At 41.0% G+C, this 23,659-nt stretch overlaps 1 protein-coding gene across 7 annotated transcripts in view; it reads right to left on the bottom strand.

Moving 5' to 3' along the window:
- The window catches only part of STX8 (syntaxin 8), a 110,265-nt gene that overhangs the window by 69,595 nt on the left and 17,011 nt on the right, over positions 1 to 23,659 (bottom strand). For 4 of the 7 annotated variants that reach the window (XM_026075723.1, XM_026075724.1, XM_026075721.1 and 1 more), the window contains exon 6: positions 22,585 to 22,677. In XM_026075723.1, coding sequence (XP_025931508.1) covers positions 22,585 to 22,677 — 93 coding nt within the window. Of the gene's footprint in view, positions 1 to 7,766; positions 7,852 to 14,081; positions 14,487 to 19,864; positions 20,039 to 22,584; positions 22,678 to 23,659 lie in introns of those variants that run through there. The other 3 variants (XR_003255185.1, XM_026075725.1, XM_026075726.1) reach the window with 3 other exon arrangements.

Here is a 23,659-nt window from a genome sequence, read left to right as displayed (position 1 = left end):
AGACCACCAGCTGATGCAGGACCACTTTGGGTACCAAATTAGTCAAACTTGAACAAGAGAAAGTCATTCCCATTCAAGCTTTCAGAAGCCTCCTTTAATACTTACTTAACTCTTTTCATTCAACTGTTTACAGGATATTTGAGCTATTTGTTGGAGACTCAACATCTTCCACCACTTAACTGAAGAGGGGAAAAACTGCCTAATCCACTTTTGTAGGTACCAGAGAAGCATCCTGAGCAAACTAGGACTTGATTCATACAGGAAAACAGCTGCTTAACAAAAGCCTTCCACACGAACCCACTTATCCCAGCTAAGATATCTACAGAGGCAAAATGAGCATGGAAAAGCTTTAAATTCTCACCAAAATTTATTTCTGCAAAGGCTTTCCTGTTTAGGTAACCGTGAAAGAGAGGCAGTTAAACCAAACCCGACTCTATGAACAGCATCCTGACCATTTGCAAAAGGATAAATAGTGAAACACATTGTCATTTCTTTTAATTTTGCAAGAATGGCAGCCTCTAAAACCAAAAAGCGACTGAAAATTCCTTACTACTCAACATGACCGTTGAGCAGCGTGTAAGGGTAACAACAATACGGTGGTACCTATACACTGGCATGATGATGTTTTTACTCTCTCAGAATTGACAGACACATTAATTGGAGACAGCTGCAAGGAAAAAATCCTAACGACATGATTCATTAGTTTTCATAGATAATTGCATCTGCTCATGGCCTCACAGTGAATCATTCATTTAGGGAATTTTTTTGGTATTAAATTTAAATGCAGTAATCAGATTTGTTAATCTGGGGGACAAGGCAAACCAAACAAAATTTTATTCAAAAAACTGTTTATACTTTCAACTTTGACATTAATTCAGCAGCGGGGAAAAATTAGCAGTATAATGTATGCTCGTGTAGGTTCAAAATTATTAATGGTAATCACCTTCACTCCCCCCAGTGCTTGTAATGAGACGGCACAAATTTCTTCAAGGCTGCTTGGACTGCACATTTTTTTTCCAGGATGAATCTTTACGCATTAGACAATCCGGTGGCTTTTTTTGTTTGTTTTTAATAGAATTAGAGAGTTAAATAGAACACTTAAAACCTGTTTTTGCCATTTCATAGGCTGAGGTACGACTGTTTTTCATTGCTGTTGAACTGCAAGTATCAAAAATTATTTTTAAAGCTGATGTAGCTGGTTTGGCTACTTTGTAGCAGCAGCACATCTTCCCATATAGAAACCCAGGCCTAGAAAAAAAAACAACACACAGATCCAATTCAGTCCCCCTCCTATCAAGTCACTTAAATTCCTTAATAAACTGAACTCGACCTTAAAACCAGATAATTTTTGCCCACATCTTCCCCTGGAAACTACTCCAGGATTTGCTGGCTCTCAGTTTAAAAATAATAAAATAAAATAAAAATAAAATAATCTTTTTTCTAGTCTGTATCATTTATGTTCAATTTATTCCCATTTTTTCTTGAACCAATATTGCTTTTCAACTTCAATAGTTCTTCTCCCTCCCTGATATTTTACTGCCAAAACACTAACAAAAAGCAAACCCTATCTCCTATCAAGCCACTTTCAGCCAAACTATATAACTAAAATATTAGTCTCCCTTCCTCCATAAGCTTTCCACTGCCCTCCATAACATTGTAGTTCTTTTCTATGCCTGTTTCTCCTCAAATCCATCCTTCTTGAACGAGAATCCAAAAAATTCTACTTAAGAGAATTTTTGCCCCACAGCTGTATCCAGCTATACTGACTCCCAGGCAAAGACTGCAGAGTGATTCGATCTGCACGTTTCCATAAATCCCGTGCAAAACGTTACCACTGCAGTAAGGCTGCATCCGTCGCACGCGGAGGGTGTCTCAGCCTGATGCTGAACTGGTACCAGTCACTTCACAGCTTGCAAATCCCTACTCGTCAGCTGAGCAGCGGTAACCAAACTTGGAACCTGCTCCCCTCGGGGAATAAAACCCACTGRTGACTATTCGGTCATTTTTTGTCACAAGCACAGGACACTGTCGATTGCTGCAGCTCAGCTGACACAGGAGGGGTTCATCCTAACTCGCAAACACATTTTAGAAACTCTGCAGTCACTTAATGATCTGAACTACGTTGGAGAAAACGCAAAGGATAAGGCGAAAGGTATCCAGCAATTTAACGTTACATCAGAGAATCCCACAGCCTTTTCACCAACTTGATTGCATAAAGCTTTTGGAGAAGAGCAGGTAAGCTAAGACATGGAAATATTTTCTTTTTTTTTTCCCCCTCCCTTTGGTCAAGGAACAAAGAGGAATGTACAGTGCCATGCCCAAAGACACGCAGCGAGTCCTGGGGCAAGACGAGAATAAAAGGCACGAATCCCAAYGCACCCGCTAGACCACAACTATTCAACAGCAGCCAAACACAGAGGTTTCCTAAGGTGTGTAGAAGAGAGCGACTTTGATACCACAGCTTGGATTTCTCTAAATCCACATGGTAATACTGAGAATCAGAAATTAGCATGCAATTTGATATCTCCTGCTTTTATAAAGCTGCACCTACGCAGTCATATTTTTCCTCACGGAGGTTTGGGGAGCCAGGGGTTGCTCCACGGAACCTGGAACAAATTAATATTTCCCTGAGAATTATTTTGTTAAGGGAAAGAACCAGCAGAAGTTTAAAAGGTAAGCCAGCGTCTTCTATTTTCTTTTAGTTAAGCATCTGACAACACACAGTATATTTTATTCAGAATCTAGGCCCAAACACTAGACCACAGTAGGCTCCTCGTTAGGCACGCACTTTTACTGGAAAGCATCCCAGATGCTGCAATAAAGTCCCAATTTTTGCAATACTTACAAGCTTAACGCCCATGTCACATCCGTGACTTCGAGAAAGACCTTTCCCAAAGAACGCCATTTAAGGTCTCCCCTCACCTCTCCTGAAAACACGATGTTCGTTTGTAGCTAGTGCAGCACCACTTGTTTGTGTAACTGGAGAAGTGTCAGGCCCTTTCTCCCAGTGATTTAAGCTCCTCCAGTGTTAGGAGTAAAACAAAAGAACAAAGATGCTAAAATATTAATCATCTTGCCCGGCATCCACTGGGAGTAACAGCAGGAATGCAGCACTTTGTGGTCTGCTGGCCTCACTTCCAGGTTACTGCCTGTTCAGCACGCCGAGACTCCCTTTCCTGTGCACATGGAGAGGGACTTGGGAAAGAATTTACCTCAACGGCTCTCCTCGACTGGCCAGAGGTCAGACTCCCCCCAGCAGAAGCCGTACAATCACAAGGCATCGCTTACCGTTTGGTGTTGCGAATACGCTTGGTGCCGTACGGCTAAACGGGCCTCCCTTGACTCCGAGCTCCCRAGACGCCCTGGCAATTCAAGAAGCGTGCACGGGCACACGCAAATGGTTTCACCTTGCAACAAATTCAACAACTTCAGACCCTCGTGAGCAGCAAATCCAGAAAGCCAGAGCTGTTTGCTAAGAAGGGTTTTAGTTACTAAGTGCAGAAACCCACGCAAGAGATTTTTGGTAGTATTTGGTTATCAAGTCCCTGCACATCACCATCTACAAAAATGCCAAGGAAGGAACTTGTTTCCAATGAAAAGGAAGATACTGAGAATAAGAAGTACAAACTGAAACAGAAACTTAAAAAAATATACATATATATATATATATATATATCCTGCCCACTTCTCCCTTTTAGCCCTGCAGGTAAGGACCCACCAGGGCAGTGACTCCAAGAGGAACCATGGCAGAGAGACACCCAGATAACACCTGGAGGAAAGCTGCAGGCGAAAATGGGCCCAGGTATTGGGGAGGAGGGTTAAATTTCCTTTTCCCACCATGCTATAAGGAATCTGAGTTGGTCTGGGAGCAGCACGCTATGGCCAGGCAGCCGCTTGGCCTGAGCTCTGCAGGGCAGTGCATTATTTTGTGTGGCTGCTCTAACAATCTTGCTACATATGGTGCACTGGCCTCTTCAGAAGAACAGTCATTTTTGATGGTCCAAGTCTTTTAGTTTCGTAAAAGGAGCTAAAACTTTTGCTGCCTCATGGGAGGTAGGACACTTCCAGACAACATGAGAAAGAGTCATAAGAAACAATGTAATAAGAACACCCTAAGCAGTGCAAATTCAGGGTCAAATTCTGTCCTTGCTTACCTCAGCATGAAAGGGCCATGCCATATACAGGACCAGTTTTAGAAGAGCCATCCCAGGAAAACGCAAGCATGACCACGCAGTGTTCAGAGCRTCCCCTTCCAAAAGGGGCAGAAAACTACTACACATCTGTTGGTCAATGACACTTTTTCCCCTTCTCAGTTGAGCCATATTGAGCTGAGAGCGGTTTATAAGACAGAAGACATCAATGCAGAACATCAGCCCTTTCCTTGTTTAGTTTATAGCATTTTAGCTTTGAAGAAAAACTCATCAGTGACAGAGTCTAGTGCATAAATCATCTTAAAAGAAAAAAAAAAGAAGAAAGAAAAAACCCACACCCTGCACAGACCTGTTTTTGGAAATGACAGAATCAAATTAACAGAATAACACTCTGGGCGAGCAGAGCCACAACTGAAGTGCTAGAGAGAGATATGAGCATTACAGTGATGCAAAACCTTTGGCTCAGCGCCTTGCAAATCAGCTCCAACACCGTGATGGAGAAAAAGACCCAAGAGACAGGTACCCAGCTCCCAGCGCGAGACATGAGGAGAGACACTATTCAGCACGGAGCAGTTGGATGGGCTCGACCTCCTGTGGCTTTTTTGCCATGCAGCTCTGGGGTTAGGAAGAACGCTTCCATCTCCTCCCCTGCCCCCCAGACAGCAATTTTTTTTAAACAGTTGGGCAATTACTTTAAGGAGAAGTCGGTGGGGGCGACACATTCCTCCGAAGCAGCACCACTGCCAGACACAGGCTTGCAGGATCATCAAACCTGTAGTCCCTTGGTGACCCCATGCTTAAAAAGCACCTTCGAAATAACAAATACAAATTATTTCAGGCAATATTAAAAGCAAAAAAGAAAAGCAGTGGCTTCTTTTTATAAGAGATAAAATATACCTTTTGATTTCTAACTCTCCTCTTTAAATGGTTTACTCTATGCTTCTCTCCCACATGGAAAGGATGAAGAATTATTGGGGAGGGTAGTGGTTCAGGACAGTTTAAGTGTGCATGAAACGGCTGTTCGCTCTCAGAATACCATTTGTGCTCTAGCGAGATTGCCACAAAACCATGACACTGCTCATTTATCCAATAAAATTTCATGAATTCCAGCTGGAGACTCCTTTTTTCTTCCTCTAGGGCCAAAGGGATACGTACTGATATTTTTCATGTTTAGGATGTGGGGAAAGACACACAGGAACATTCAACCATATTAAATTGTCGGTTTTCTCTTCCCCCACTCCTCCTCCTTTTTTTTTCCAGAAGGCAAAGGGAGTCTTCAAATCCCTAAAACATATTAAAAAGTAGACTGCATAAGAATAGCAACAGCTAGCACTGAATTCATTTCTCTCTCTGACTCTCATTCACCGTATAAAAGTTACTATATGCTCACAGCAGCTCTACTCCCAACTCCTTCAGCCGGCATTAAAAAAGATTTAGTTTGGGAGTACAGGAACAAGACCATCCACGCCACCATGGCGAGAAACATGAAGGGAGGCTGATACAACACCGGCATCGCTACAATACTCGCGACAGCTTTAGGCCGTCTGCGTTAGCAGCTAATCAGTTTGCAGCTCCAGGCAGAAAGAAGAGAAGCAGCTTCTGGCAGCCACTGCCAGCAATGATGCCTTTTCCTAATTTTCCTAGGAACTTCGGAGCACATCTAAACTTGAAAATCTCAGTGGTCATTACCAGTGCTTTGATMCAAAAGCACCAGGAATTTCAGCGCAATAGCCATCACCACCACCAGTCATCGGGGTGGTTGGGMAGGACTACTATTTTTCAGTGCCTGAAGTTTATTTTCATATAATAACTATTAGCAAGGATTTTGAGAAAGTTTCCCCCCTTTCAAAAAACAAATCTCTTGCTAAAGTTAATAGTGCCAGTCAGCTTATGAAATGTTTTTATACCACAATTGAAGAATGGCTTTTCTGCTGCGTTTGTTTTTCGGTGACGTCATTACATTCAGATGAATTTAGGCAGACAATCTCCGCTGCTTTTAATGGCCGCGGTCGCTCTGCTTAATCCCCATTAAGACTGTTTTTCCCCTTCAGACTTCTTTAAACATTGTATGGGGAGACTTGTTTAAAACATATTCCTTATAAAGGCTCCTGGCAACTCCAAAATGAAAGTGTTTTTCTTAATCTTCCTACAAACTTCACAGGATAAACTGTTCAGCTGTCGCAATTTAAGAGCATGGAAAATGTTAATGAACTGGATGAGAAGCCAGGCCACAAAACTCCAAGTCCTGCATCAATCCCCTTCAACTTCCCTTCAACAAAGGTCTACTGACATGCTCTTTTGGATACCTCGAGTGYCACCAAGTCCGACAGAACAGCTGAGCATCTTCCCTCAGACAAAACAGACAGTCTAAATATTTACTAAATAATAAGTAAGGTCTTCTTCACCAAGTAGATGCTGTTTGTAAGTGTCTCCTGGGACTCTCATAGTAGAACAGAAAATAGTTCCTGGGTGCTTTGGGCATGAAGCTTTATTTTACATTGTTATAGAGATGATAGTTGTAGCTGACTCACAGTTAAGGTCAAGTTCGCTCTTGCATTTTGCCTTTGTAGATAAGAAAAATATTGACCATTCTTCAATTCAGCCAAATACACACCATTCAAACGTATAAAGATTAAGATTGAAAACAAACATAACCACCTTTAAAAACACTGAGCATGTTGGGCAAAACTCCTCCACACACATCCTACATGATCTAAATCAGCTTGTTACCAAACAAGTTGAAAACAGCTCAAAGAAGACTAACTCTGGCATATGGTCTATTTAAAAAGGTTTTTTTTTTTCCCCCCCAACTACTAATTTTTCTTCATCATTGTTCACAAAAAACCTGAAAGCTTCTCTTTCAGCAGAGACTGAGGAGCAATTATCACCTTCAGAGTAAAAAAAGAGATACAGCTATTCGAAACAGCTGTCAGTTGTCACCACTCTGCCTGTAGTCTGCATACCACCGAGAACAACAGAACACAGGGGAACTTGAGAATTTCTTAACCGAGGTTGGATGATGGCGTAAATCCTTCTGAAAACAGCGGATTCGGATGGCCACTTTGAGAAGGCTAATTTGAGCTCCTCATGGACTGGCACAGCAATTTTTCATACATGAAAAACCTATTAAGAGGAGACCCATCAGCCTTGAACATTTTGTTTAACATACCATCAGCTGCACTGTGAATACTCAGCAGAAAGTAAAGAGCAAGAAATTTGTCTTATGTTTGTAATAAGCCGAGTAGATTTCTTTCAGATCAGCTTTAATCATTACATTTCCAATTTATGCTTGCTTTTGAGAGGTGCAACATTCCACCATTTAAAAACCCTAAATTGATGTACCCTTCCAACATGAACTCCAGTTTGAGATAGACCTGATCAGAAAACATACAGGAGATTCTGGGTTTTATTTGTATGTTAAACATCTGCATGTCTCTTATGCCAGGAAATGAAACAAAAACATGCCCTTTAACTGCAGTTTGGGGATACAAATCACAGTATAGTCCCTCCTGAACTCTCAAACAGGTCAAGTGCAAAAATGGACTAAAATATCCTGGTTTCCTTTCTCTAGCACCTTACCTGAAAGATAAAGTCTTTTTCATCAAGGGCTGACGGGAACTGGCATCGATCCCCTGACCCAGCAGAAATCAGTCTCTCCCATCTGCCTTCTGGTTTTCAAAAGAGTCTTGCAACTGAGAATCTGCAGCATTATAAAAAGCGAACACCAAATTCTCTGAGCCTGTTTATGGTTCTGCCAAATAGCAAAGGTGTGAAGCTACTATGATTCAAAGTTCACTTGCTGTTCAGGCTCCAGAAGCAACAATGACACACTTAAGACTTGCACGCTTTAACTACTATTACGGTAGCTAAAGAGTCATACTAAAAACAGTATGTTAAAAAAAAAAAAAAATCACAAAATGAGGTGGGAAAGAGAAGCCCCAAACTGCCAGGACTCCTTCCAGCCTTATCAGTCACGTTGTTCAGAAAATATAAAGGAAGATGCAGCATGAAGTAGCCCTTTCTGCAGAAAACTGGCTGGAGACACTGGAAGAAAGGCTCAAAGGCAGCACCTGCAAACAAGAGCAATCTAGCATTCCAGCTATGCTTTGCTGCAACCAGTTAAGGAATCTTTGTRCCTCACCACACAAGCGACTCCTGGGCCAAGAAAACAAGCTTATTTTCTATTGGGAGCACCCCAGAGGCAAAGCATGCCTGACAGGTCGAGACGTGCTGCGCTAGGAGAAATCCCGGCAAAATTCTCTTTGCTGCCTGCCGAAATTCATGGAACTGCAAAAGACCATGTTTCCAAACAGATGTTACCTGTACCTTACAGCTGCCCACCATACCTTAGTCCTTCTGCATCCATGCCACATCAGCAGACTTGAATTGCAACGAATTCAAGTGAGGAAAGACCTTATAATTGCCTTGCCTGCTCTAAAGGGAAGCAATACTGAGCTCAATATGGAAATTTAACTATCAGTATCCTGATAGTCCCTAGCTCTGGTCTAGCACAAGAAGATTGTGAAAACAAGTTTCAGTAACTGGAGAACAGTAGGGAGGAGTAGGGATTGCATAGATCTCCAGTATGACAATGAACTTGGTAAGAACGTGGGTTACTACAGTCATTTCGGTCAACACAAAACCCCAAAGTGAAGAATCTCTCCTTTCAGAGGTTTTCCATCTCCTTTATGCTCAACATCACTGAATATTAAACCCCTCTTCTTTAAAAGTAAACACAAATGAATTTGGATGAAAACACAGCCCTTTCTAACAAAAAGAAGGAATACACTGATTGTATATATAAACCTTCAGACCCTCCCCTAGAAAAGCTGTGTGGTCTCCAACTATGAAAGTAACTTTTCTTTCATTGAAAACACACCACCCACATCACCCATATAAAAAAGTCTCTTATAGTTCCTATTGTAATAAAGCATCAACTGGAGTTTTCAGGAAGAAGTGAAATCACAACAATTTAACTAGTGCACAGGACTATACTTAAGCTAAACAGGCCCTGTTCGTTTAAGCACTGCTATAATTACCTATGAACGGTGAAGTACCACAAAGCAGTGGAAGAACCCCAGCTAACCTAACACTGACCCCAGTTGCCACACAGATGCATCAGAACCAGCAAATGCATAATCCAGCCCAACTTTTCACAAGCAGCTTGGTCGTTAGCCCATGAACGTGTACCATGCTACAAGTCTCCTCTGTCTACCAGCAGGCTGGTGTTCTGAGGCAGCTTAGTCCCAATAATAATTTCCAACTGAAAATACTTATTCATAATGGGAAACTATTGCATAAAAAGTAGTCTATGTCATAAGCTCAGCCAGAAGGAAGCTTTCCTCCCAGTTTATCTGATTTTCTATTCATTTAAAATATCATGTTTCGGAAGGCCACTTTAGAGTTCAATTCACATTACTAATTTTCCTTGGCAAAAACCCACGTTATCTACAAACATTGGTTGAAAAAACCAATTACAGTAAAATGATACCCACACCCTGTTGCATAGCAACTGGATAACATAGGGATATGGAAATGTTGATATTCCAAAATAACAGCAGGTAACAGAGCTACTTAATAATCCTAAGTAGAGCTACATCAGTAAGATGCCCAGGTGGGATGCAAGAATTCAAAAGAGAGGGGACGTCAAAATTAAGTTGTGCCACTCCAGTACCCCAGCTTGCTTGGCTCCCCCAACCTGGAACACACTCTCCCTTTGACACTGCCTTTGCTCAGCAGCTCATACTTGCTGAACGCTGTAGTACCAAGAGACATCAGTAAGAGCCACRAGACAGGCATCTCCCTCATCATCAGCGCTATCCCGGCCTCTAAACACCGCAAAAAAGGTAAAGTCCTACTTACGCCCTGCAAGCTCAAGATAAAGCTCACTCAGTGAAATGTTGTCCCTAGAAAATTAAGYTGACAAATTAATAGCTCTCTACCAGAGTCTCTCAAAGGAGATTTCAGAGGTCCAGCTCAAGCAAGCCTGGATGAAATTTTCCCATAAACCGAGGAGCATCTCAGGTGCTACCACAAATCCTTGCCAGTATTACATATTTATGCTACAGCATAGAGATGCTAGACTACAACAATATAAAAGCAATAGGAAGAGTTTCAACACAGTAAGATACATCATTTCCACATTTCTTCCAGGAATCACCCCTTTTTTACTATAATTATCTCACACACACAAAATTAAGCCTACGGCAAAAACAAAACAGGAAGGAAAAATCCTCCCTCCCCTCCAAAAGAAAGACTTTACGTTCTGTAGTCTTTACAAAAGGAGGCATGAGACACCAATCACCTCTCTCCAGTGCTGCTAGGGCACATCACAAGCATATGCATTTTCAATCAGGTACTAACAAAGATTTGGCTGACTCTGTAAATGAGAGTTGATTGTCCTGTGTTGTTATTCTCTCCAGCTTCATTATGTCATTATAAATGTAAAAGGTCAAGAGAGTCAGATAGAAATAAAAYATTTTCTGGGTTTATACCAAGCGTCATCTAATTTTCATGTGGRTTTTGCCCAAAACAGACTAAAACCAGCCTTCCAAAATCTTTGGCAGCACTTGAAACCAATATTCCTTTCAGGGTTTCTGCTAATACCAAAGTGATATTTATGTAGCATGTTTAGCTGAGCCACTGCAGGGAACTCTGGAGTTCCTGGTCCTGAGACCAATCCAGCAGGCACTCTACTGCAGAACTGGGAACCCTGCGGCCTCCCTGTCCCAGGGCCAAATTCATCACAGGAACAGATAAAGGTATCCCTCGAATTGGAAAATGTTTGTCAAGCCCACATGTTTCAGACTAAAGACTCTGGACTCCAACCAGTATTTCTTTTAAAAAAGAAAACTTGGTTTCATGAGAAAATTTCCAACAAAATTTTGAGATCAAACACTTATTTCAGAACAATGCAACCTATGTAGCCAAAAGACATATTTGATAACGCTGCCACACTTTGATGCCAGCCGGTTCGTATTATAGTATCTTTTTTGAAGTATGTGATTTACTCTCATGCTAAAGTGTTTCTTACACAGTTCTCTGCTGGGAGAGAAGTAAAGAAGAATCTTGTCTGCTTCCAAGTCTAAGACCTATACTACTGTTACACTGGAGAATTATTCTAGCTCTTGAGATATTCTTTCTGGCCTAACTATTAAAGAAGTTCATTGGAGCAATAAGTACATCACATACAGACCCAAAAGTCATCAGGGCAACAGAAAGAGGCTAAAGTATACTGCCTCACTGCCTGACTCATTGCAATACATGGCAGTAGAACAGCATTATACTTACAGTAGTATTCTTTTATTTGCTTTGTGATGCACAGGGACAAAAAACATTTTAAACGCATTATCAGTTCAAAAAGGGTTATGACTTATTCCACCCAGAATTCCAGCTTTCAAGGAAGTTATTGCATTTTTTATTTATAGAAGATTTACAATACAATTATTTTATCTGTTTTAAGTGATTTAAGTATGCTTCAAGATATCAGCTTCAGCATTTTAAAAGTATCCCATGGCATGCTTATGTCACATTAACTTCAATTACTTTTATAACTGAAACAGTTCTCTCATTTCTGCTTTCATCTAGCTGCAATGAACTGTGCATATGCATCCTAGAAATGGCTACTTGTAGGGACGATTTCAGYGTTTAAGTGTAGCCAAGTATTACCTGCCATTTCTAGGATACATCTAACAGCAGACAAGCCGTTAGATTATCTAACRGCAAATACCTAAGTACTAGTTAAACAAGCAAGGATGCCACATTTCCCATTCAGATACTGCACAATAGAGCTCTGTTTGTATGCAAGAAGTCAGCAGAGCAACCAGCTTTATCTTGCTTTCTGTTTCTTGCTATGGTCAGAACGTTACAAGATGTTTCATTTCACTTCTGGTTCTGTGAGGTGCCGATTACCAAAGCGATTCCATGTGTTACATTTATTTATTACAGAAATGATCAGCTATAACCGCTTGGCAATTGACAAACATTATAGGGCCTATCAACTTTCAACATAGCTGCCACAAGTAGATGTGTGTTCCAGAATTGCTCGAAAATAGAATTGGGCTGGAGCAGCCTGAACTCCAGTCTGGAAGGGACTTTCTCCAGCACCACTCTTCCCTGCTTCCACCCACTGTCTCACCACAAACTTTAAGGTTTTCACTATACATCCAGCACATCCCTTGAGGCTACAGAAAGGGATGCCCCTTCTTCCAACCCATCTCCAACTCAAAACCTTCATGTTCAAAAGTAACAGAATATCCTACCTTAACACCTTACCTCCACTCCATACCTCTTTCACCCAAACTCCTTTCACAGTATCTGCCTGGCATTAAGGAAAGAGGACCAACACAGAAGACGCTAAAATCCTTCCATTAAAAAACAAACAAACAAACAAAAAAAAACACTGCTACAAACTGCATGACAAATCCACCCACACTGCCACACCTGTGAACTGTTTCCGTTGTCCTCAGGCCCAACTTTTTTTGGGCAACAAACACTGCTTGACATTTTGAGTTGTGTTAAACACCAGTCTAATTTTGAACAGGTCTGCTATAGTGATTTCAGGCACATTAAGCCATACTCAATACCGAGCTCACTAGTGGTTTCTACAACATAATGGCTGATAGCTCTTTCATGCAAAGACACAAGGAGAAAGAAGCTAGAACTGCATTTGGGATAACATGAAACACAGGAGAATGTTAGGGAGAATTCACAAACAGACTTAGTGTTGAGCAAGTTCAAAGCACTCTTCAGATTCCAGCAATACCTCATGATAACAACATGCCAAGAAACATGGTTTTGTTATTCTCTCCTGTGCTGTGACTGTTCAGGTTTTGACCCCATAGATTTTCTGGGAAATCTATTAAAAGTCCATTAGGCATCCAACAGCCCACTTGCCAAGAGCATATGGTTCCTACCAAGCATGGCTTTAAACCCGAGTATCACCTTCTTTCAGATAATGTCTAAGCAAGCTTTCAAGTGATGCAGGACAGAGTATACACCTACTTTTTCCCATAAACCCTGAAGTTTTCTGAAAAAGGGAAGGGACACAGGAAACATTAGAGCTGGATGGTCTTTTAAAGCATTAACTGAAGTATTACTGCATCTCATCGCCACAAACAGCAAATAGGTCTAGGAAGAATGTTTTATTTTCAAGTAAGTGGTGCTTAACGATTCAAGAATAAACTGTTGCGCAGAAGTAGAGGTATATCTTCACCTGGCAATGCTGAAGCAGGGCATGCCTCAGACGCATCCTGTTCAGACTGAACACAAGTCTTATAGGGAGCAGAGTAGAAAGAATGTGGAACCCAGTCTCTAACATGCAATTAAAGTCTTCTTTTATTCAGTCAAAAACCAGAGACAGCACTCAAGGAGAATAAGCCAGATGGTTCATACCAAGCTATTATCTGTGAGGGTTAAAATGTAAAGAAATATTTATTTTTTTTAATAATAAAAATAATTTCCCAGATCATCTAGCAAAGGCTGTTCTACACTGGACCATATATTTCCCGACTTTCTTTTCTATAAGCAGAGAATGAAAGGCCAGGATATGTAATTACAACTGCTCACAGACAGGTAAGCAATTTACCAAAAAGGAGCCTTAAAGGAAAACAGGCTGGATTTGGGCCTTTCTGCTGCTTTATGATGCATGACAGTCACCATAAGAAACTAGGAAAGCAGGCTAAGAAAATAAATCCCCCTCTCTATGGTCTCAGTTTGAGATCCCGAACAGGGGAAAAGCTAAATTAACAAGGAAAAAGTCAGAGTGTTGAAATATCTACAGTTACAGTTAGGTTTTGTTTTCTTTTTAAACAGTTTAAATCAAATGCCTGAAGAAGCAGACGGGAAAAAGAATTCTCTTTTGCTAAAAATTAAGCCTTATATCCCTATTAAAGCTTTCCATAAGCCCTGCTACAAAACGAAAGACAAGAGTTAACAATCAAGATGTTTAATATCATAAGAGTTATCAAGAAGTCCTGAAAGGCTTAAAAGAAAGTTTGAAACGAATTTTTCCTTAGCGCTAATTACTCCAGCATTTCTGATCCCCATGAAGACAGACGAAGGAAGACAGCTTCCCCCACACACAGTGGTATGGGCGAGGTAGAGATTGACTAACTGTGGAAAAATCCACATAATTGAGAAGACAAATGTTGAACAGTTATTTTACGGCTTGAACTATTCAAGGAAAAACGCTAAGTGTGCCAAGAGGCCAGACAGACTCWTTGTGTATGTGTGTTAGTATGTAGGAGCCCAGTCAAATTTCAGAAGCGTACGGCTTTTATCTGCTTCCAGGTTGTGCTTTGCTGGTTTATCTGGTTCTGTAAGCACTGCATAAAGCTAGGAAAAAAAAGAAAAAAAAAAGTGTCATCTCCCAGTATTTTGTGTACATAGGGTGTAACAAAAATACACACACACAGGCTCAGGAACATAACCCTCTATTAGGCCATTTGTTACTTCCCATGAGAAGGCCCTGTTTTCAGTTGCTTAAAACGATGAAAAACTAACTACTTGGGCTCAAGATTCCCAACTTGGCTGTCTGCTTCCAGATGAATTTCTAAAAAATTCATATATTAAAGTCGCAGCCAAAACCTCTCAGCCATTTCAGAACAATGMTGTTTTTTCCACGTTAAGACTCTCTTGCGGCCTCAGAAGCTCCAGTACCCCAATGCTTTCACATTAACACATACAGAGGTTAAAGAGGGAGATGGGAAAGGACTCAGAAGGGGAACTGGTTGAGCTGGAATAGTGAATGGCAATTTCAAAAGTGAGGATCAGACATTCAGAATGGGAGATTAAAGATCAACTTGGTAAAAGCAGAAGAATGGGACACTTGAAGGAAGTCAAGCTGAAGAAAAGAMGACAGGAAAGGAARAGTTAGAGGTGGTCATGGAGGAAAAGAAGAAGTTGTCTAGCCTGTCTCCTGCTCTAACTCAGCTCAGCTAATGCAGCTGTCAAGAACAATGTATGTTCTTAAAGACCTCCTGCAATGGAGACTCCACAACCTCTTGATACAGCCTAATTCACTGCTATTGGAATGATTTCCCTAATCCTTTTGATCTTGACTGAGGCCCACTACTACTAACCTGTCCCTTCTCTCCTGAACCAGCTTGCAACATTCTTCAAAAACCTTGCATTCCCATCTTAACCTTCTCTTCTTTAGAGTGGGTAACCCCCAGTAGCGCAATCTTTTCTTGCAGGTCATGCCTTAGCGTTTTAAATCATTCTTTTGCCTGCCCTCTGGACTCTAACTGGTCCACATTATCTTATACAGCTCTGCCCCCAACTGGATGCCGTGCCTTCTCAGTGCCAAGTCTAATGGAAGGATCGCATATTTTCCACACAGTACTATGTTTATACAGAGCCTTTTTCACAACATTATACTATTCGTTCATGTTTAAGTTGTGATCCACATACCCAAGTTCCACATACCAAGTTATGATCCATACCACCCAARTTCTTCTCCAAAGGATTAGTTTCTCACCTTGAATTTGATCATCCTTATAGAAGTGTCACCCTTTGCAGGTATCCCGACTGAATTCCACTCTATTTTGTCAAGATCATTAGGAGGAATTCTAGCACTGTCACCRACGTAATTGCAGTCTTTCCCATTGCTGTATTACATGGGGAGTTGAACAAACACACCACCCACTCCATCATCCAGGTCCATAACGAAAACGCTCAACATAACCAGAAAGACCTATGCAGTCCAACTCAATATATCTTCCCATTCCAATTATGAGCCATTAATTATTAATCTCTGGGTATAATTATCCAATTGATGTCACATCTACACTGTTGAAAATGATTCATTTGGACCTGTGCTGCTACAGAACACTTACAAGAAAGTCTTGTGAGGCAGCATCAAAACTACCCTAAAGTTAAAATGGTACCTACTTCTTTTCCCCTTCTCATAAGGCTCCTCCACAGAATAAACCCAAACTCATTTGAAACAACTTGCTCTTAACAAGGACATAAGTTACAACCTCCACAGATTTATCATCTCATCAGTACTTATAAATGTTTTGTTTTCTTGTAGCAGAATTCATCTAGAAGAGTTTCTGACTACCAGAAACCCATCCTACAAGAGCCTGAAAGGCAACACAAGATGCTTACGCCTTACTTTTAACCCTGCCTATCAGCACATATTTGCGAAGCCCACAGGGAAGACATCTCACACCTCTCACATGCTGCTCCACATCATCCAACATTGGCAAAATTACCCTGTCAGCCTAAGTCGCAGAGGTCCCCATGTAGGTGTTCTCATCTGGCTGCTGACCCAGGTGTGTAGAGAGATCCACATTGCAATGACTTCCCTGTTTTTTTCAGATTTCTTTTCAAGAATACTAGGAAATTATACAGATATATAAACACTGAAAACACTGAAGCTGCAAAGTCATGTACTTAAAAGGTTAGGAAATGCTACAAATCACACTGCCTTGTGTAGGTGTGTGTTTTCTAATCACGTAACCTTGGGTTTTATTGCACATAACCTTCATCTCCTTCAGCAGGCAGAACAGGCAGGGTTTATTTCCTTGACAGATACTGAGTATTTTGTTTTATCCTCATCAACCAGCACAAGGCTGCAAGCCTTACTGGCTGCATATTATTCAAACTCTGCTCTGAAAAGTTACAAGTTTCCACTTAAGTCTTCCAACAACAGTCTTCATGACAGTAAATACCAGTGTATTTTCACAGCTCCCTTGGGAGATGAAACACTGTCATCCCCAACTCACAGAAGGAAAACAAGAAAATGAATAGTTAAGGCTTATTTTGGGTGCCAAATGAAAGATGTCTGAGCCTCTCTTTAGAAAGCCACACACATACAAGAAAAACCTTCTCTGTCTTTCCAAACAGTACTTCATACTCCCCAGTACTTCACTACACCCAGAGCACAGCCCTCACCAGTTGCTGCTGCTAGTGCCAATGCTCAAAAGCTCTGCACACCAAACCCTAAGATACACGGAAAGCGATCACTTTTGAAAAAGCTCGGTTAGGATGGGTTAACCAGCACCACATGGAACTCCTGGGCAGAAGTAGAGAAAGCCTTACTCTCTAACACGGCATCCATCTGCTGCTGCCACAAGCCTCTTAAAACCCTTGCCTTATTCACTAAACATTTTCCAAAACCTGGAAGAAATGAGGCAGGGACCTTGCAAATTGTGAGGAGTGCCACCCAACCTTGATTTTGGCATTCCCCAACTTCTGAGTGTTCATATTGAGACTGCGTATTCCACTATTTAGATCACTCATGACAAAAAGCAATGGTTTAACATGGGTGTTAATTTTTCCCCTAAGAAGAGCTAACTCCAACTAAACTGCATTCAGTAAAGACAGAACATTTCCCCAATAAAACTGAAGTCATTTCTACTCCATACAATAAGCTCAGGAGGCAAAATAAAAATCTATCTGCATAGTATGAGGTCAGTCAAGCTATGAATGGTTATTTTAAATCCGAATATTGAAACCATGTGTTTCTCTTCAGAGGTTTTTAAGAGAACCTTAACCTGATGGTGCTCAGCATTTCTTGAGGAATGCTGAACACCTTCAAATTCCAGTGACCAGAGGACTCAAGCCATCTCAGGAGGTGGCTGGTGTGTGCAGGATCATACCCTATATGATGAAAACACGTGCTGTTTAGACAAGGTGATGAACGCTTTTTAAAAATTTAAATTTAATCTTTAATCATTTCTTATTTACATACTAATCCTAACAATGAGGTAATATATCCACAACCCCATTGGTTTTAGTCTCATAACTCATACATATTACATATACAATGCTAATTAGTTTGCATTATAGCAAAATGTTCTTAATAAACCGAAATGTGAAACTCCTTCAGGATTGCCTTTTGATTTTGATTATGCAATAGTCATGTAAAATAATCTTTAGGAGAAGCATTTTAGTGTACAAATACTGAGGGGGCTGTCTGTACCAGAAAGGATGGACTTATGGTTAAGCACTGCCCGAGGAGATATGAACCGAATCCCCCGCTGTACTGTRAGTTCCTGTATTATTTTCAACAAGTCTCTGCATCACCAAGAATACTTTCACTCACTTCCTCTGATCTTGATTTACAAAAATACTTCGCTATGCATATACATTCAGCAACCAGCACAACATGGCTCCAATCTCAAGTGGAATCTCTAAATTGTATTTTGACAGTGGCACGTCAGGTTAATAAAAGTTGTAAACCAGGGAAATCACAGGTTTTGACTAGTGAACTGGCACCAAACAAAAGGCTGATCTGAGTCTGCCTCTGAGGCTTACATGCCATCARCTATGACCAGAGAGGTGACAGAGAAACCTTTATTTGCAAGTCTATTTAAAATAATAATAATAATTGAATTTTTGCTTGGTTTTCAAAATTTGACTTTGACAGGAAATTAAAGGTGTTACATACTCATCTAATTAAACTGTCATTATGACAGATCACTTACCTAAAATGAAACATTTCGGTTAAGAACATCCTGGACACTCACTCTGACAGTGTACAGCACTCCCCTGACCAGTAGAAGGACCTAAACAGTGGTCTGGTGTTGCAGCTAATTCATTTAAGAACATATTTATGTTCTTACATAAATTTTAAAGCAGCAGGAAGCAAAAAGGTCCATCACTGATGGTATATACCAAGTGGGAAGTAACATGGTAAAAATGCCAAACACTACAAATTTTGCAAGCTATCAATATTTACCATCCGTCATTAAGAGTACTATATTCTCATGCAAGTATCCCACAATGAGAAAACATCATCTCTATAAGGGTAAAACAAACAGCATTCAGAAGTTCTGAAAGCATTCTTCCAAAATTATTGCACTAGATTAGATTGCCTCATCAACAGGGCCAGAGGCCAYTTACACTATTTTCTTGTTTTATTTGTTTTTTTTCATGTAACAGATGAAAGGATTACAGAAAGTTTTCTGGGACCAAATTTGGAATTAATGATGGGAAAATACTTTTGCTAATCCCCCATCTCTCCCACTGCTAGCAGACTCCAGAGGCTGGAAAAAAAACAATGTCTCCTGGTACCCTGCTTCTACTTTGCTCATCAGTGCAAAACACTACGCTCAGGAGGTTTGAAAAGGACCCTCAAATTAGCACAGAGCCATAAAATCCCTAGGATAGGGCTATACTGAAAGTCTGAGTAAAGAATGACATGAGACTTCAATTAAAACTTGGAAGCACCGCAACAAAATCAAAGGGTGAGATTCATCTGCTCAGGGCAGATGTCTGCAAAGCAGCCACCTCCATCTGAGCCTAGGCTCTCTTTATAGTCAGTGGGGAAAAAAACAGGCTTTTCCAGGACACGATTCACCCCAGCCCGAGGTGGACGCGTAAAACAGGCCAGAGGTATCACACCTTAGGAACCCCTATTCCTCTCCGCTGACTATGAAGGAAGCTCAGAGAGACTAGCTCAAACGTGCGCATTGCAGAGATTCAAAGTTAAGCGAGGCTGGCGTCGCCCGAGGTGCCCAAAGAGAGACGACTTTTCTCGAGAACAAACTTTACTGGAACACAGCAACCGCCTCGCTGGGCGACAAGGCCCGTTTTCAGGGTACCGCAAGATGCCCTCTTACAAACCTTGAACGTTACTCCTCGCGACCGCCTGCCAGCCCACCAGTGAAGTAACAACAGATACAGCCAAGCAACTACCCTTCTAAAAGCGAAATTTAATCATTTTTCAGTCATTTAACAAACACAAAGGAATCTACCCGTACCAACTCTACTCAAGAAGTAAACTTTGCATAATTAATTTGGTTGCCTCCAACACTTGCTGCGGCTGGATCATCTGCAAATGCACAGCTACACCAACCGGCACTCAAGGGAATATGCCTCAGGCCACACTGAAGAACTGCGGAGCGCAGATATCTCAGTTGAAGAGGGAGCCTGAACTGCCGAGGAAGGAAATAAAAAATAAAAATAAAGCCAGGTAGCCTGGAAAATAACTACACTTATCTACCTCCTTAAATTCTGTTGCACTAACTATCAGGCACTATCAGCTACTTCTGAATTAAGCTTTTTTTCTTCCCCCCCCTCTAAATCACAAGCACTAGCCCCCAAGCCAGTGCCAGCTCGAGGCACCTATCTGATGAGTCGCAGAAGGTCAGAATGGCCAAAGCAGGTCAGGGAACTGGAAGTCAAGCTTCCCACAGAAGTGCGCAGTGGGATGGAAAATTTGACTCCAATAAAAAGAAATATTGATGCAGCACTTAATGAAGATGAACTTCTCCTGCCTTCCCACAATACAGATGATGCTATTATCACTCAGCACTAGGAAGGAAAGACGTTCTGAATAAGGGGAAATTACAGGGCAGTTATGCTCATCAACTCTGGCAGTGTACAGTGACACAATATTGGCAAAATGCCTGAGAAAAGTCTGTAGAAAGTTAAGTACAGGACATAAAATAAGATGCGTGAAGGGAAAGAAGCCACTGGAAAATACTGCTAGGGATTTCAGGCTTTCCAGCGTGCCGATGGCATGAAACACTCTACAACAGTCCCACAAAAAAGGAGATTGCAAATCAGAGAAAACAGGGAAGTTTAACTTGCCTGGTGGCAGAGAAGCCAAGTGACTGGCTAAGGATTCTAGTCTCCCCACCTGTAAAAGTCAGACTATTTCCCCTTTTTCTTCAGACTGCTTAAAGATCTGCAAACGTAGCACTCTACATGACTGGCAGGTTTTATTCATGTGATTCTAGGACAGGGAGAAGCACAGGCAACGCAGCGTTTTCTCTTCCCTCAGAATCTGGTCGGCAGTCAAAAACAAGCAGGTAATCCTCGCCACCTTTTACTCCGAGCGCTTGGGAAAGTTTCCATCTTTGGAGAAGCAGCTGCCTATAGCTTATGCGAGAGCTTACACGAAAACATTAAGAATTTTGCTTTAGGCTTTATAATTATCTGAAAGACAAGACAAGTCAAACAAAACTGGCATTATTTGCACTATCTGTAAAAAGGAGGGTTAAACACGTTCCCAATTTCATAGGTGTTTCRAGGCTTCACTGCTAAGAGGAGCTTGGTGTGGCAACACAGAAACGCTGTGGTACAATACCTATAACCTTCAGAGTCCCAAAACCATAAGGATTTGGGAAACCTACCCCCAACCAGAGGGAAATGGGACATAGATCATATATTTTCCTAACAAGAAACCAATGTTTCACAGAGAACTAGTAAACATACTCATGCTTCCCACCTGTTTCCTATTTAGGGCAAAAGCAGCACTTAATATGACTTTTTCAGCAACGGTTAATATAAGAGGCTTACGAAACCAAGATTTCTAACTGAAAATATCTTTGGTCATATGAGGCAGAGGATCAAAATATGACAAGAGCACTACGCGCAGTTTCTCCCAGCTGCGCAAGCCATTTCTTAACAATCTTAAGATTAATAAACAAAGACGTATTCTAGACATTTCATATTCCTCCTGGAGTTAGTCAGAACATGTATACAAGGCAAGCATGAGCAAGCTGTGCTCTTACTTTCTTCTCGGTTGGAATGGAGCTCCCAAATAGTACTTTATGTTACCTAATTGTTAAGAGGGAAACCCCCTCACTATGAGCACACAGATGGAGAAATACAAGATTAAAAAAAATGTAGGTCCAGGAAGAAGCCGAATTAAGCGTATYATTTGTTAGCAAGTAAAAGGGCATTTACCTTCTCAGTGGTTAAGTACAACGCAACCCAAGGACAAACCATATGGCTCAAGCCTTTGTGCAAGGGAGAAAACTGGCAGGATTCCAAGGCTCTAATTGAACTATTACCATATTGTAAGAAATAAAAAAGTCAGAAAGGCTGGAGGATCTGCTCTCCTAGGGACAGTTTGTGTCATGTGAACAATTAAGTGAGTAACAAAGCATATTTTACATGAGAGCAACTCCACCATTTAGATACTGGCTCAGTTTAAAGAAAATAGGTACTTTCTATCTTAATATTGCACTTAATTCAATCCTACAGTCAATGCCATGAAATCCTCAAAAATCRAAGTCATCTGTAGAAAACAATACAATGCTTCTCCTTTAATCACTGGCTCAAGTCTTTTCCATTTAGTTAATCATGAAAGACGCAGAGTAAGAACACTCAAATGAAAGCCAGCAACAAACATACGATTACCTAAAAAAAAAGTGCTGTTAGAATACGATCACTGGAAAACGTGGTATAACATTAACTACGTACAAAWAACCACCAAGCGTCTCTTTCAAAGGCAGGCTTGATTAAAATATACTAAGCATTGTACTTATATACATATAAAAGGGTATGCAGTATAACAAAGAAAAATAACTAGTTCACGAATAGATAGAATCTGTAGGAGCTGCTGATACATAAATGTGTACAGTAGCATCTTGCTACTATATGGGGAAAACAGTGCAGTTCTCTAAGCACTAAAAATCACAATCTTAAATTAAAATGAGGGAAAATGAGTGTTTGTGGATCTTGTTCTTACCATTCTGTTCATCCAGCTCATTCCCAATTTCTTGCCCCATTTGTTTTTGCCGGGATATGATTGAAGAAAGAGCATCAAGCCCAGCATCTTGTTCTGCAGCAGAAAAATAAAAATCACATGAAAAAAAATTGCTGATGATGTAGGCTACCTACCATAAAGGATGCAAAAGTGAAGAAAAWGATCTAATCTGTGCTTAAAGAGTTAAAATATTTTAAGAAAAAGACATCAACACAACATGAAAATTAATTCTTATGGCAACAGCACTCCTAAAATAATGTGAATGATGGGTAATTAATTTGTCTGCTCTGGCTGGAACATTTAGCTGAAGGGTCCCAAAAAAATCCAAGAATTCAACATCCAGCTGTTACTCAATCATAAATGCAGGAGATTTTCTGGCACAGATATACAGACCCCTGATTAGCCTTTTTAAATTTTCCAAGAAACTTTTAACATGAATAAAAGACAAACAGGTGATGCAAGCACCAAAGAATTCAAATAGATTTTTAAAGCTGCGAGAGGATAGAGTGCACGGAAGAGAGCCTGATATAGAGGGGACAGAAGTAGGGGCAGCTAAAGTTTGAAGCGTTCCCATCACCCCTGCAGACACTCTTACTACGACCCACCTAATCTCTGCTCTTCCAGCTTGCAGGTCCTGCACAGCCCTTAGTAAGTGCCTTTACCATAAAGTGCAGCTCTTCTTGTCCAAAGAGGTCAAAAAGCAGAACAACAAGAGATGCTGTAGACTAGATTGTTAGTGATTTGACAAACTGAAAAGCAGCAATGTCGCACAGGGCAAGACTGTGTGAGGAGCCAGGTGACTACAGCCAGAGAGCCAAAAGTTGTATGGCATGGYCAGAACCTGTTTCCCTTCAACAAGGTGAAGGTCCAGTCCCCAGTGCCTTTTTCAGCCTCCCAAAAGGACACCTAAGATATAATCAAAAGCTGGAGCTTCAGGCTGCTCCAGGACCATCAAAATAGAGTTGATGCCATTCTCCTGGACTGTAGCTCTAAACATTCTTTCACACGCAAATTAAAGAATTCAGCTTCACTAAAATGGGGACAAAAGGTAATCACT

This window comes from Apteryx rowi, unplaced genomic scaffold (genome assembly GCF_003343035.1).
Source record: "Apteryx rowi isolate R43461 unplaced genomic scaffold, aptRow1 scaffold_41, whole genome shotgun sequence".
Classification (NCBI taxonomy): Eukaryota; Metazoa; Chordata; class Aves; order Apterygiformes; family Apterygidae; genus Apteryx; species Apteryx rowi.
This window is presented reverse-complemented; position numbering and strand designations above follow the sequence as displayed.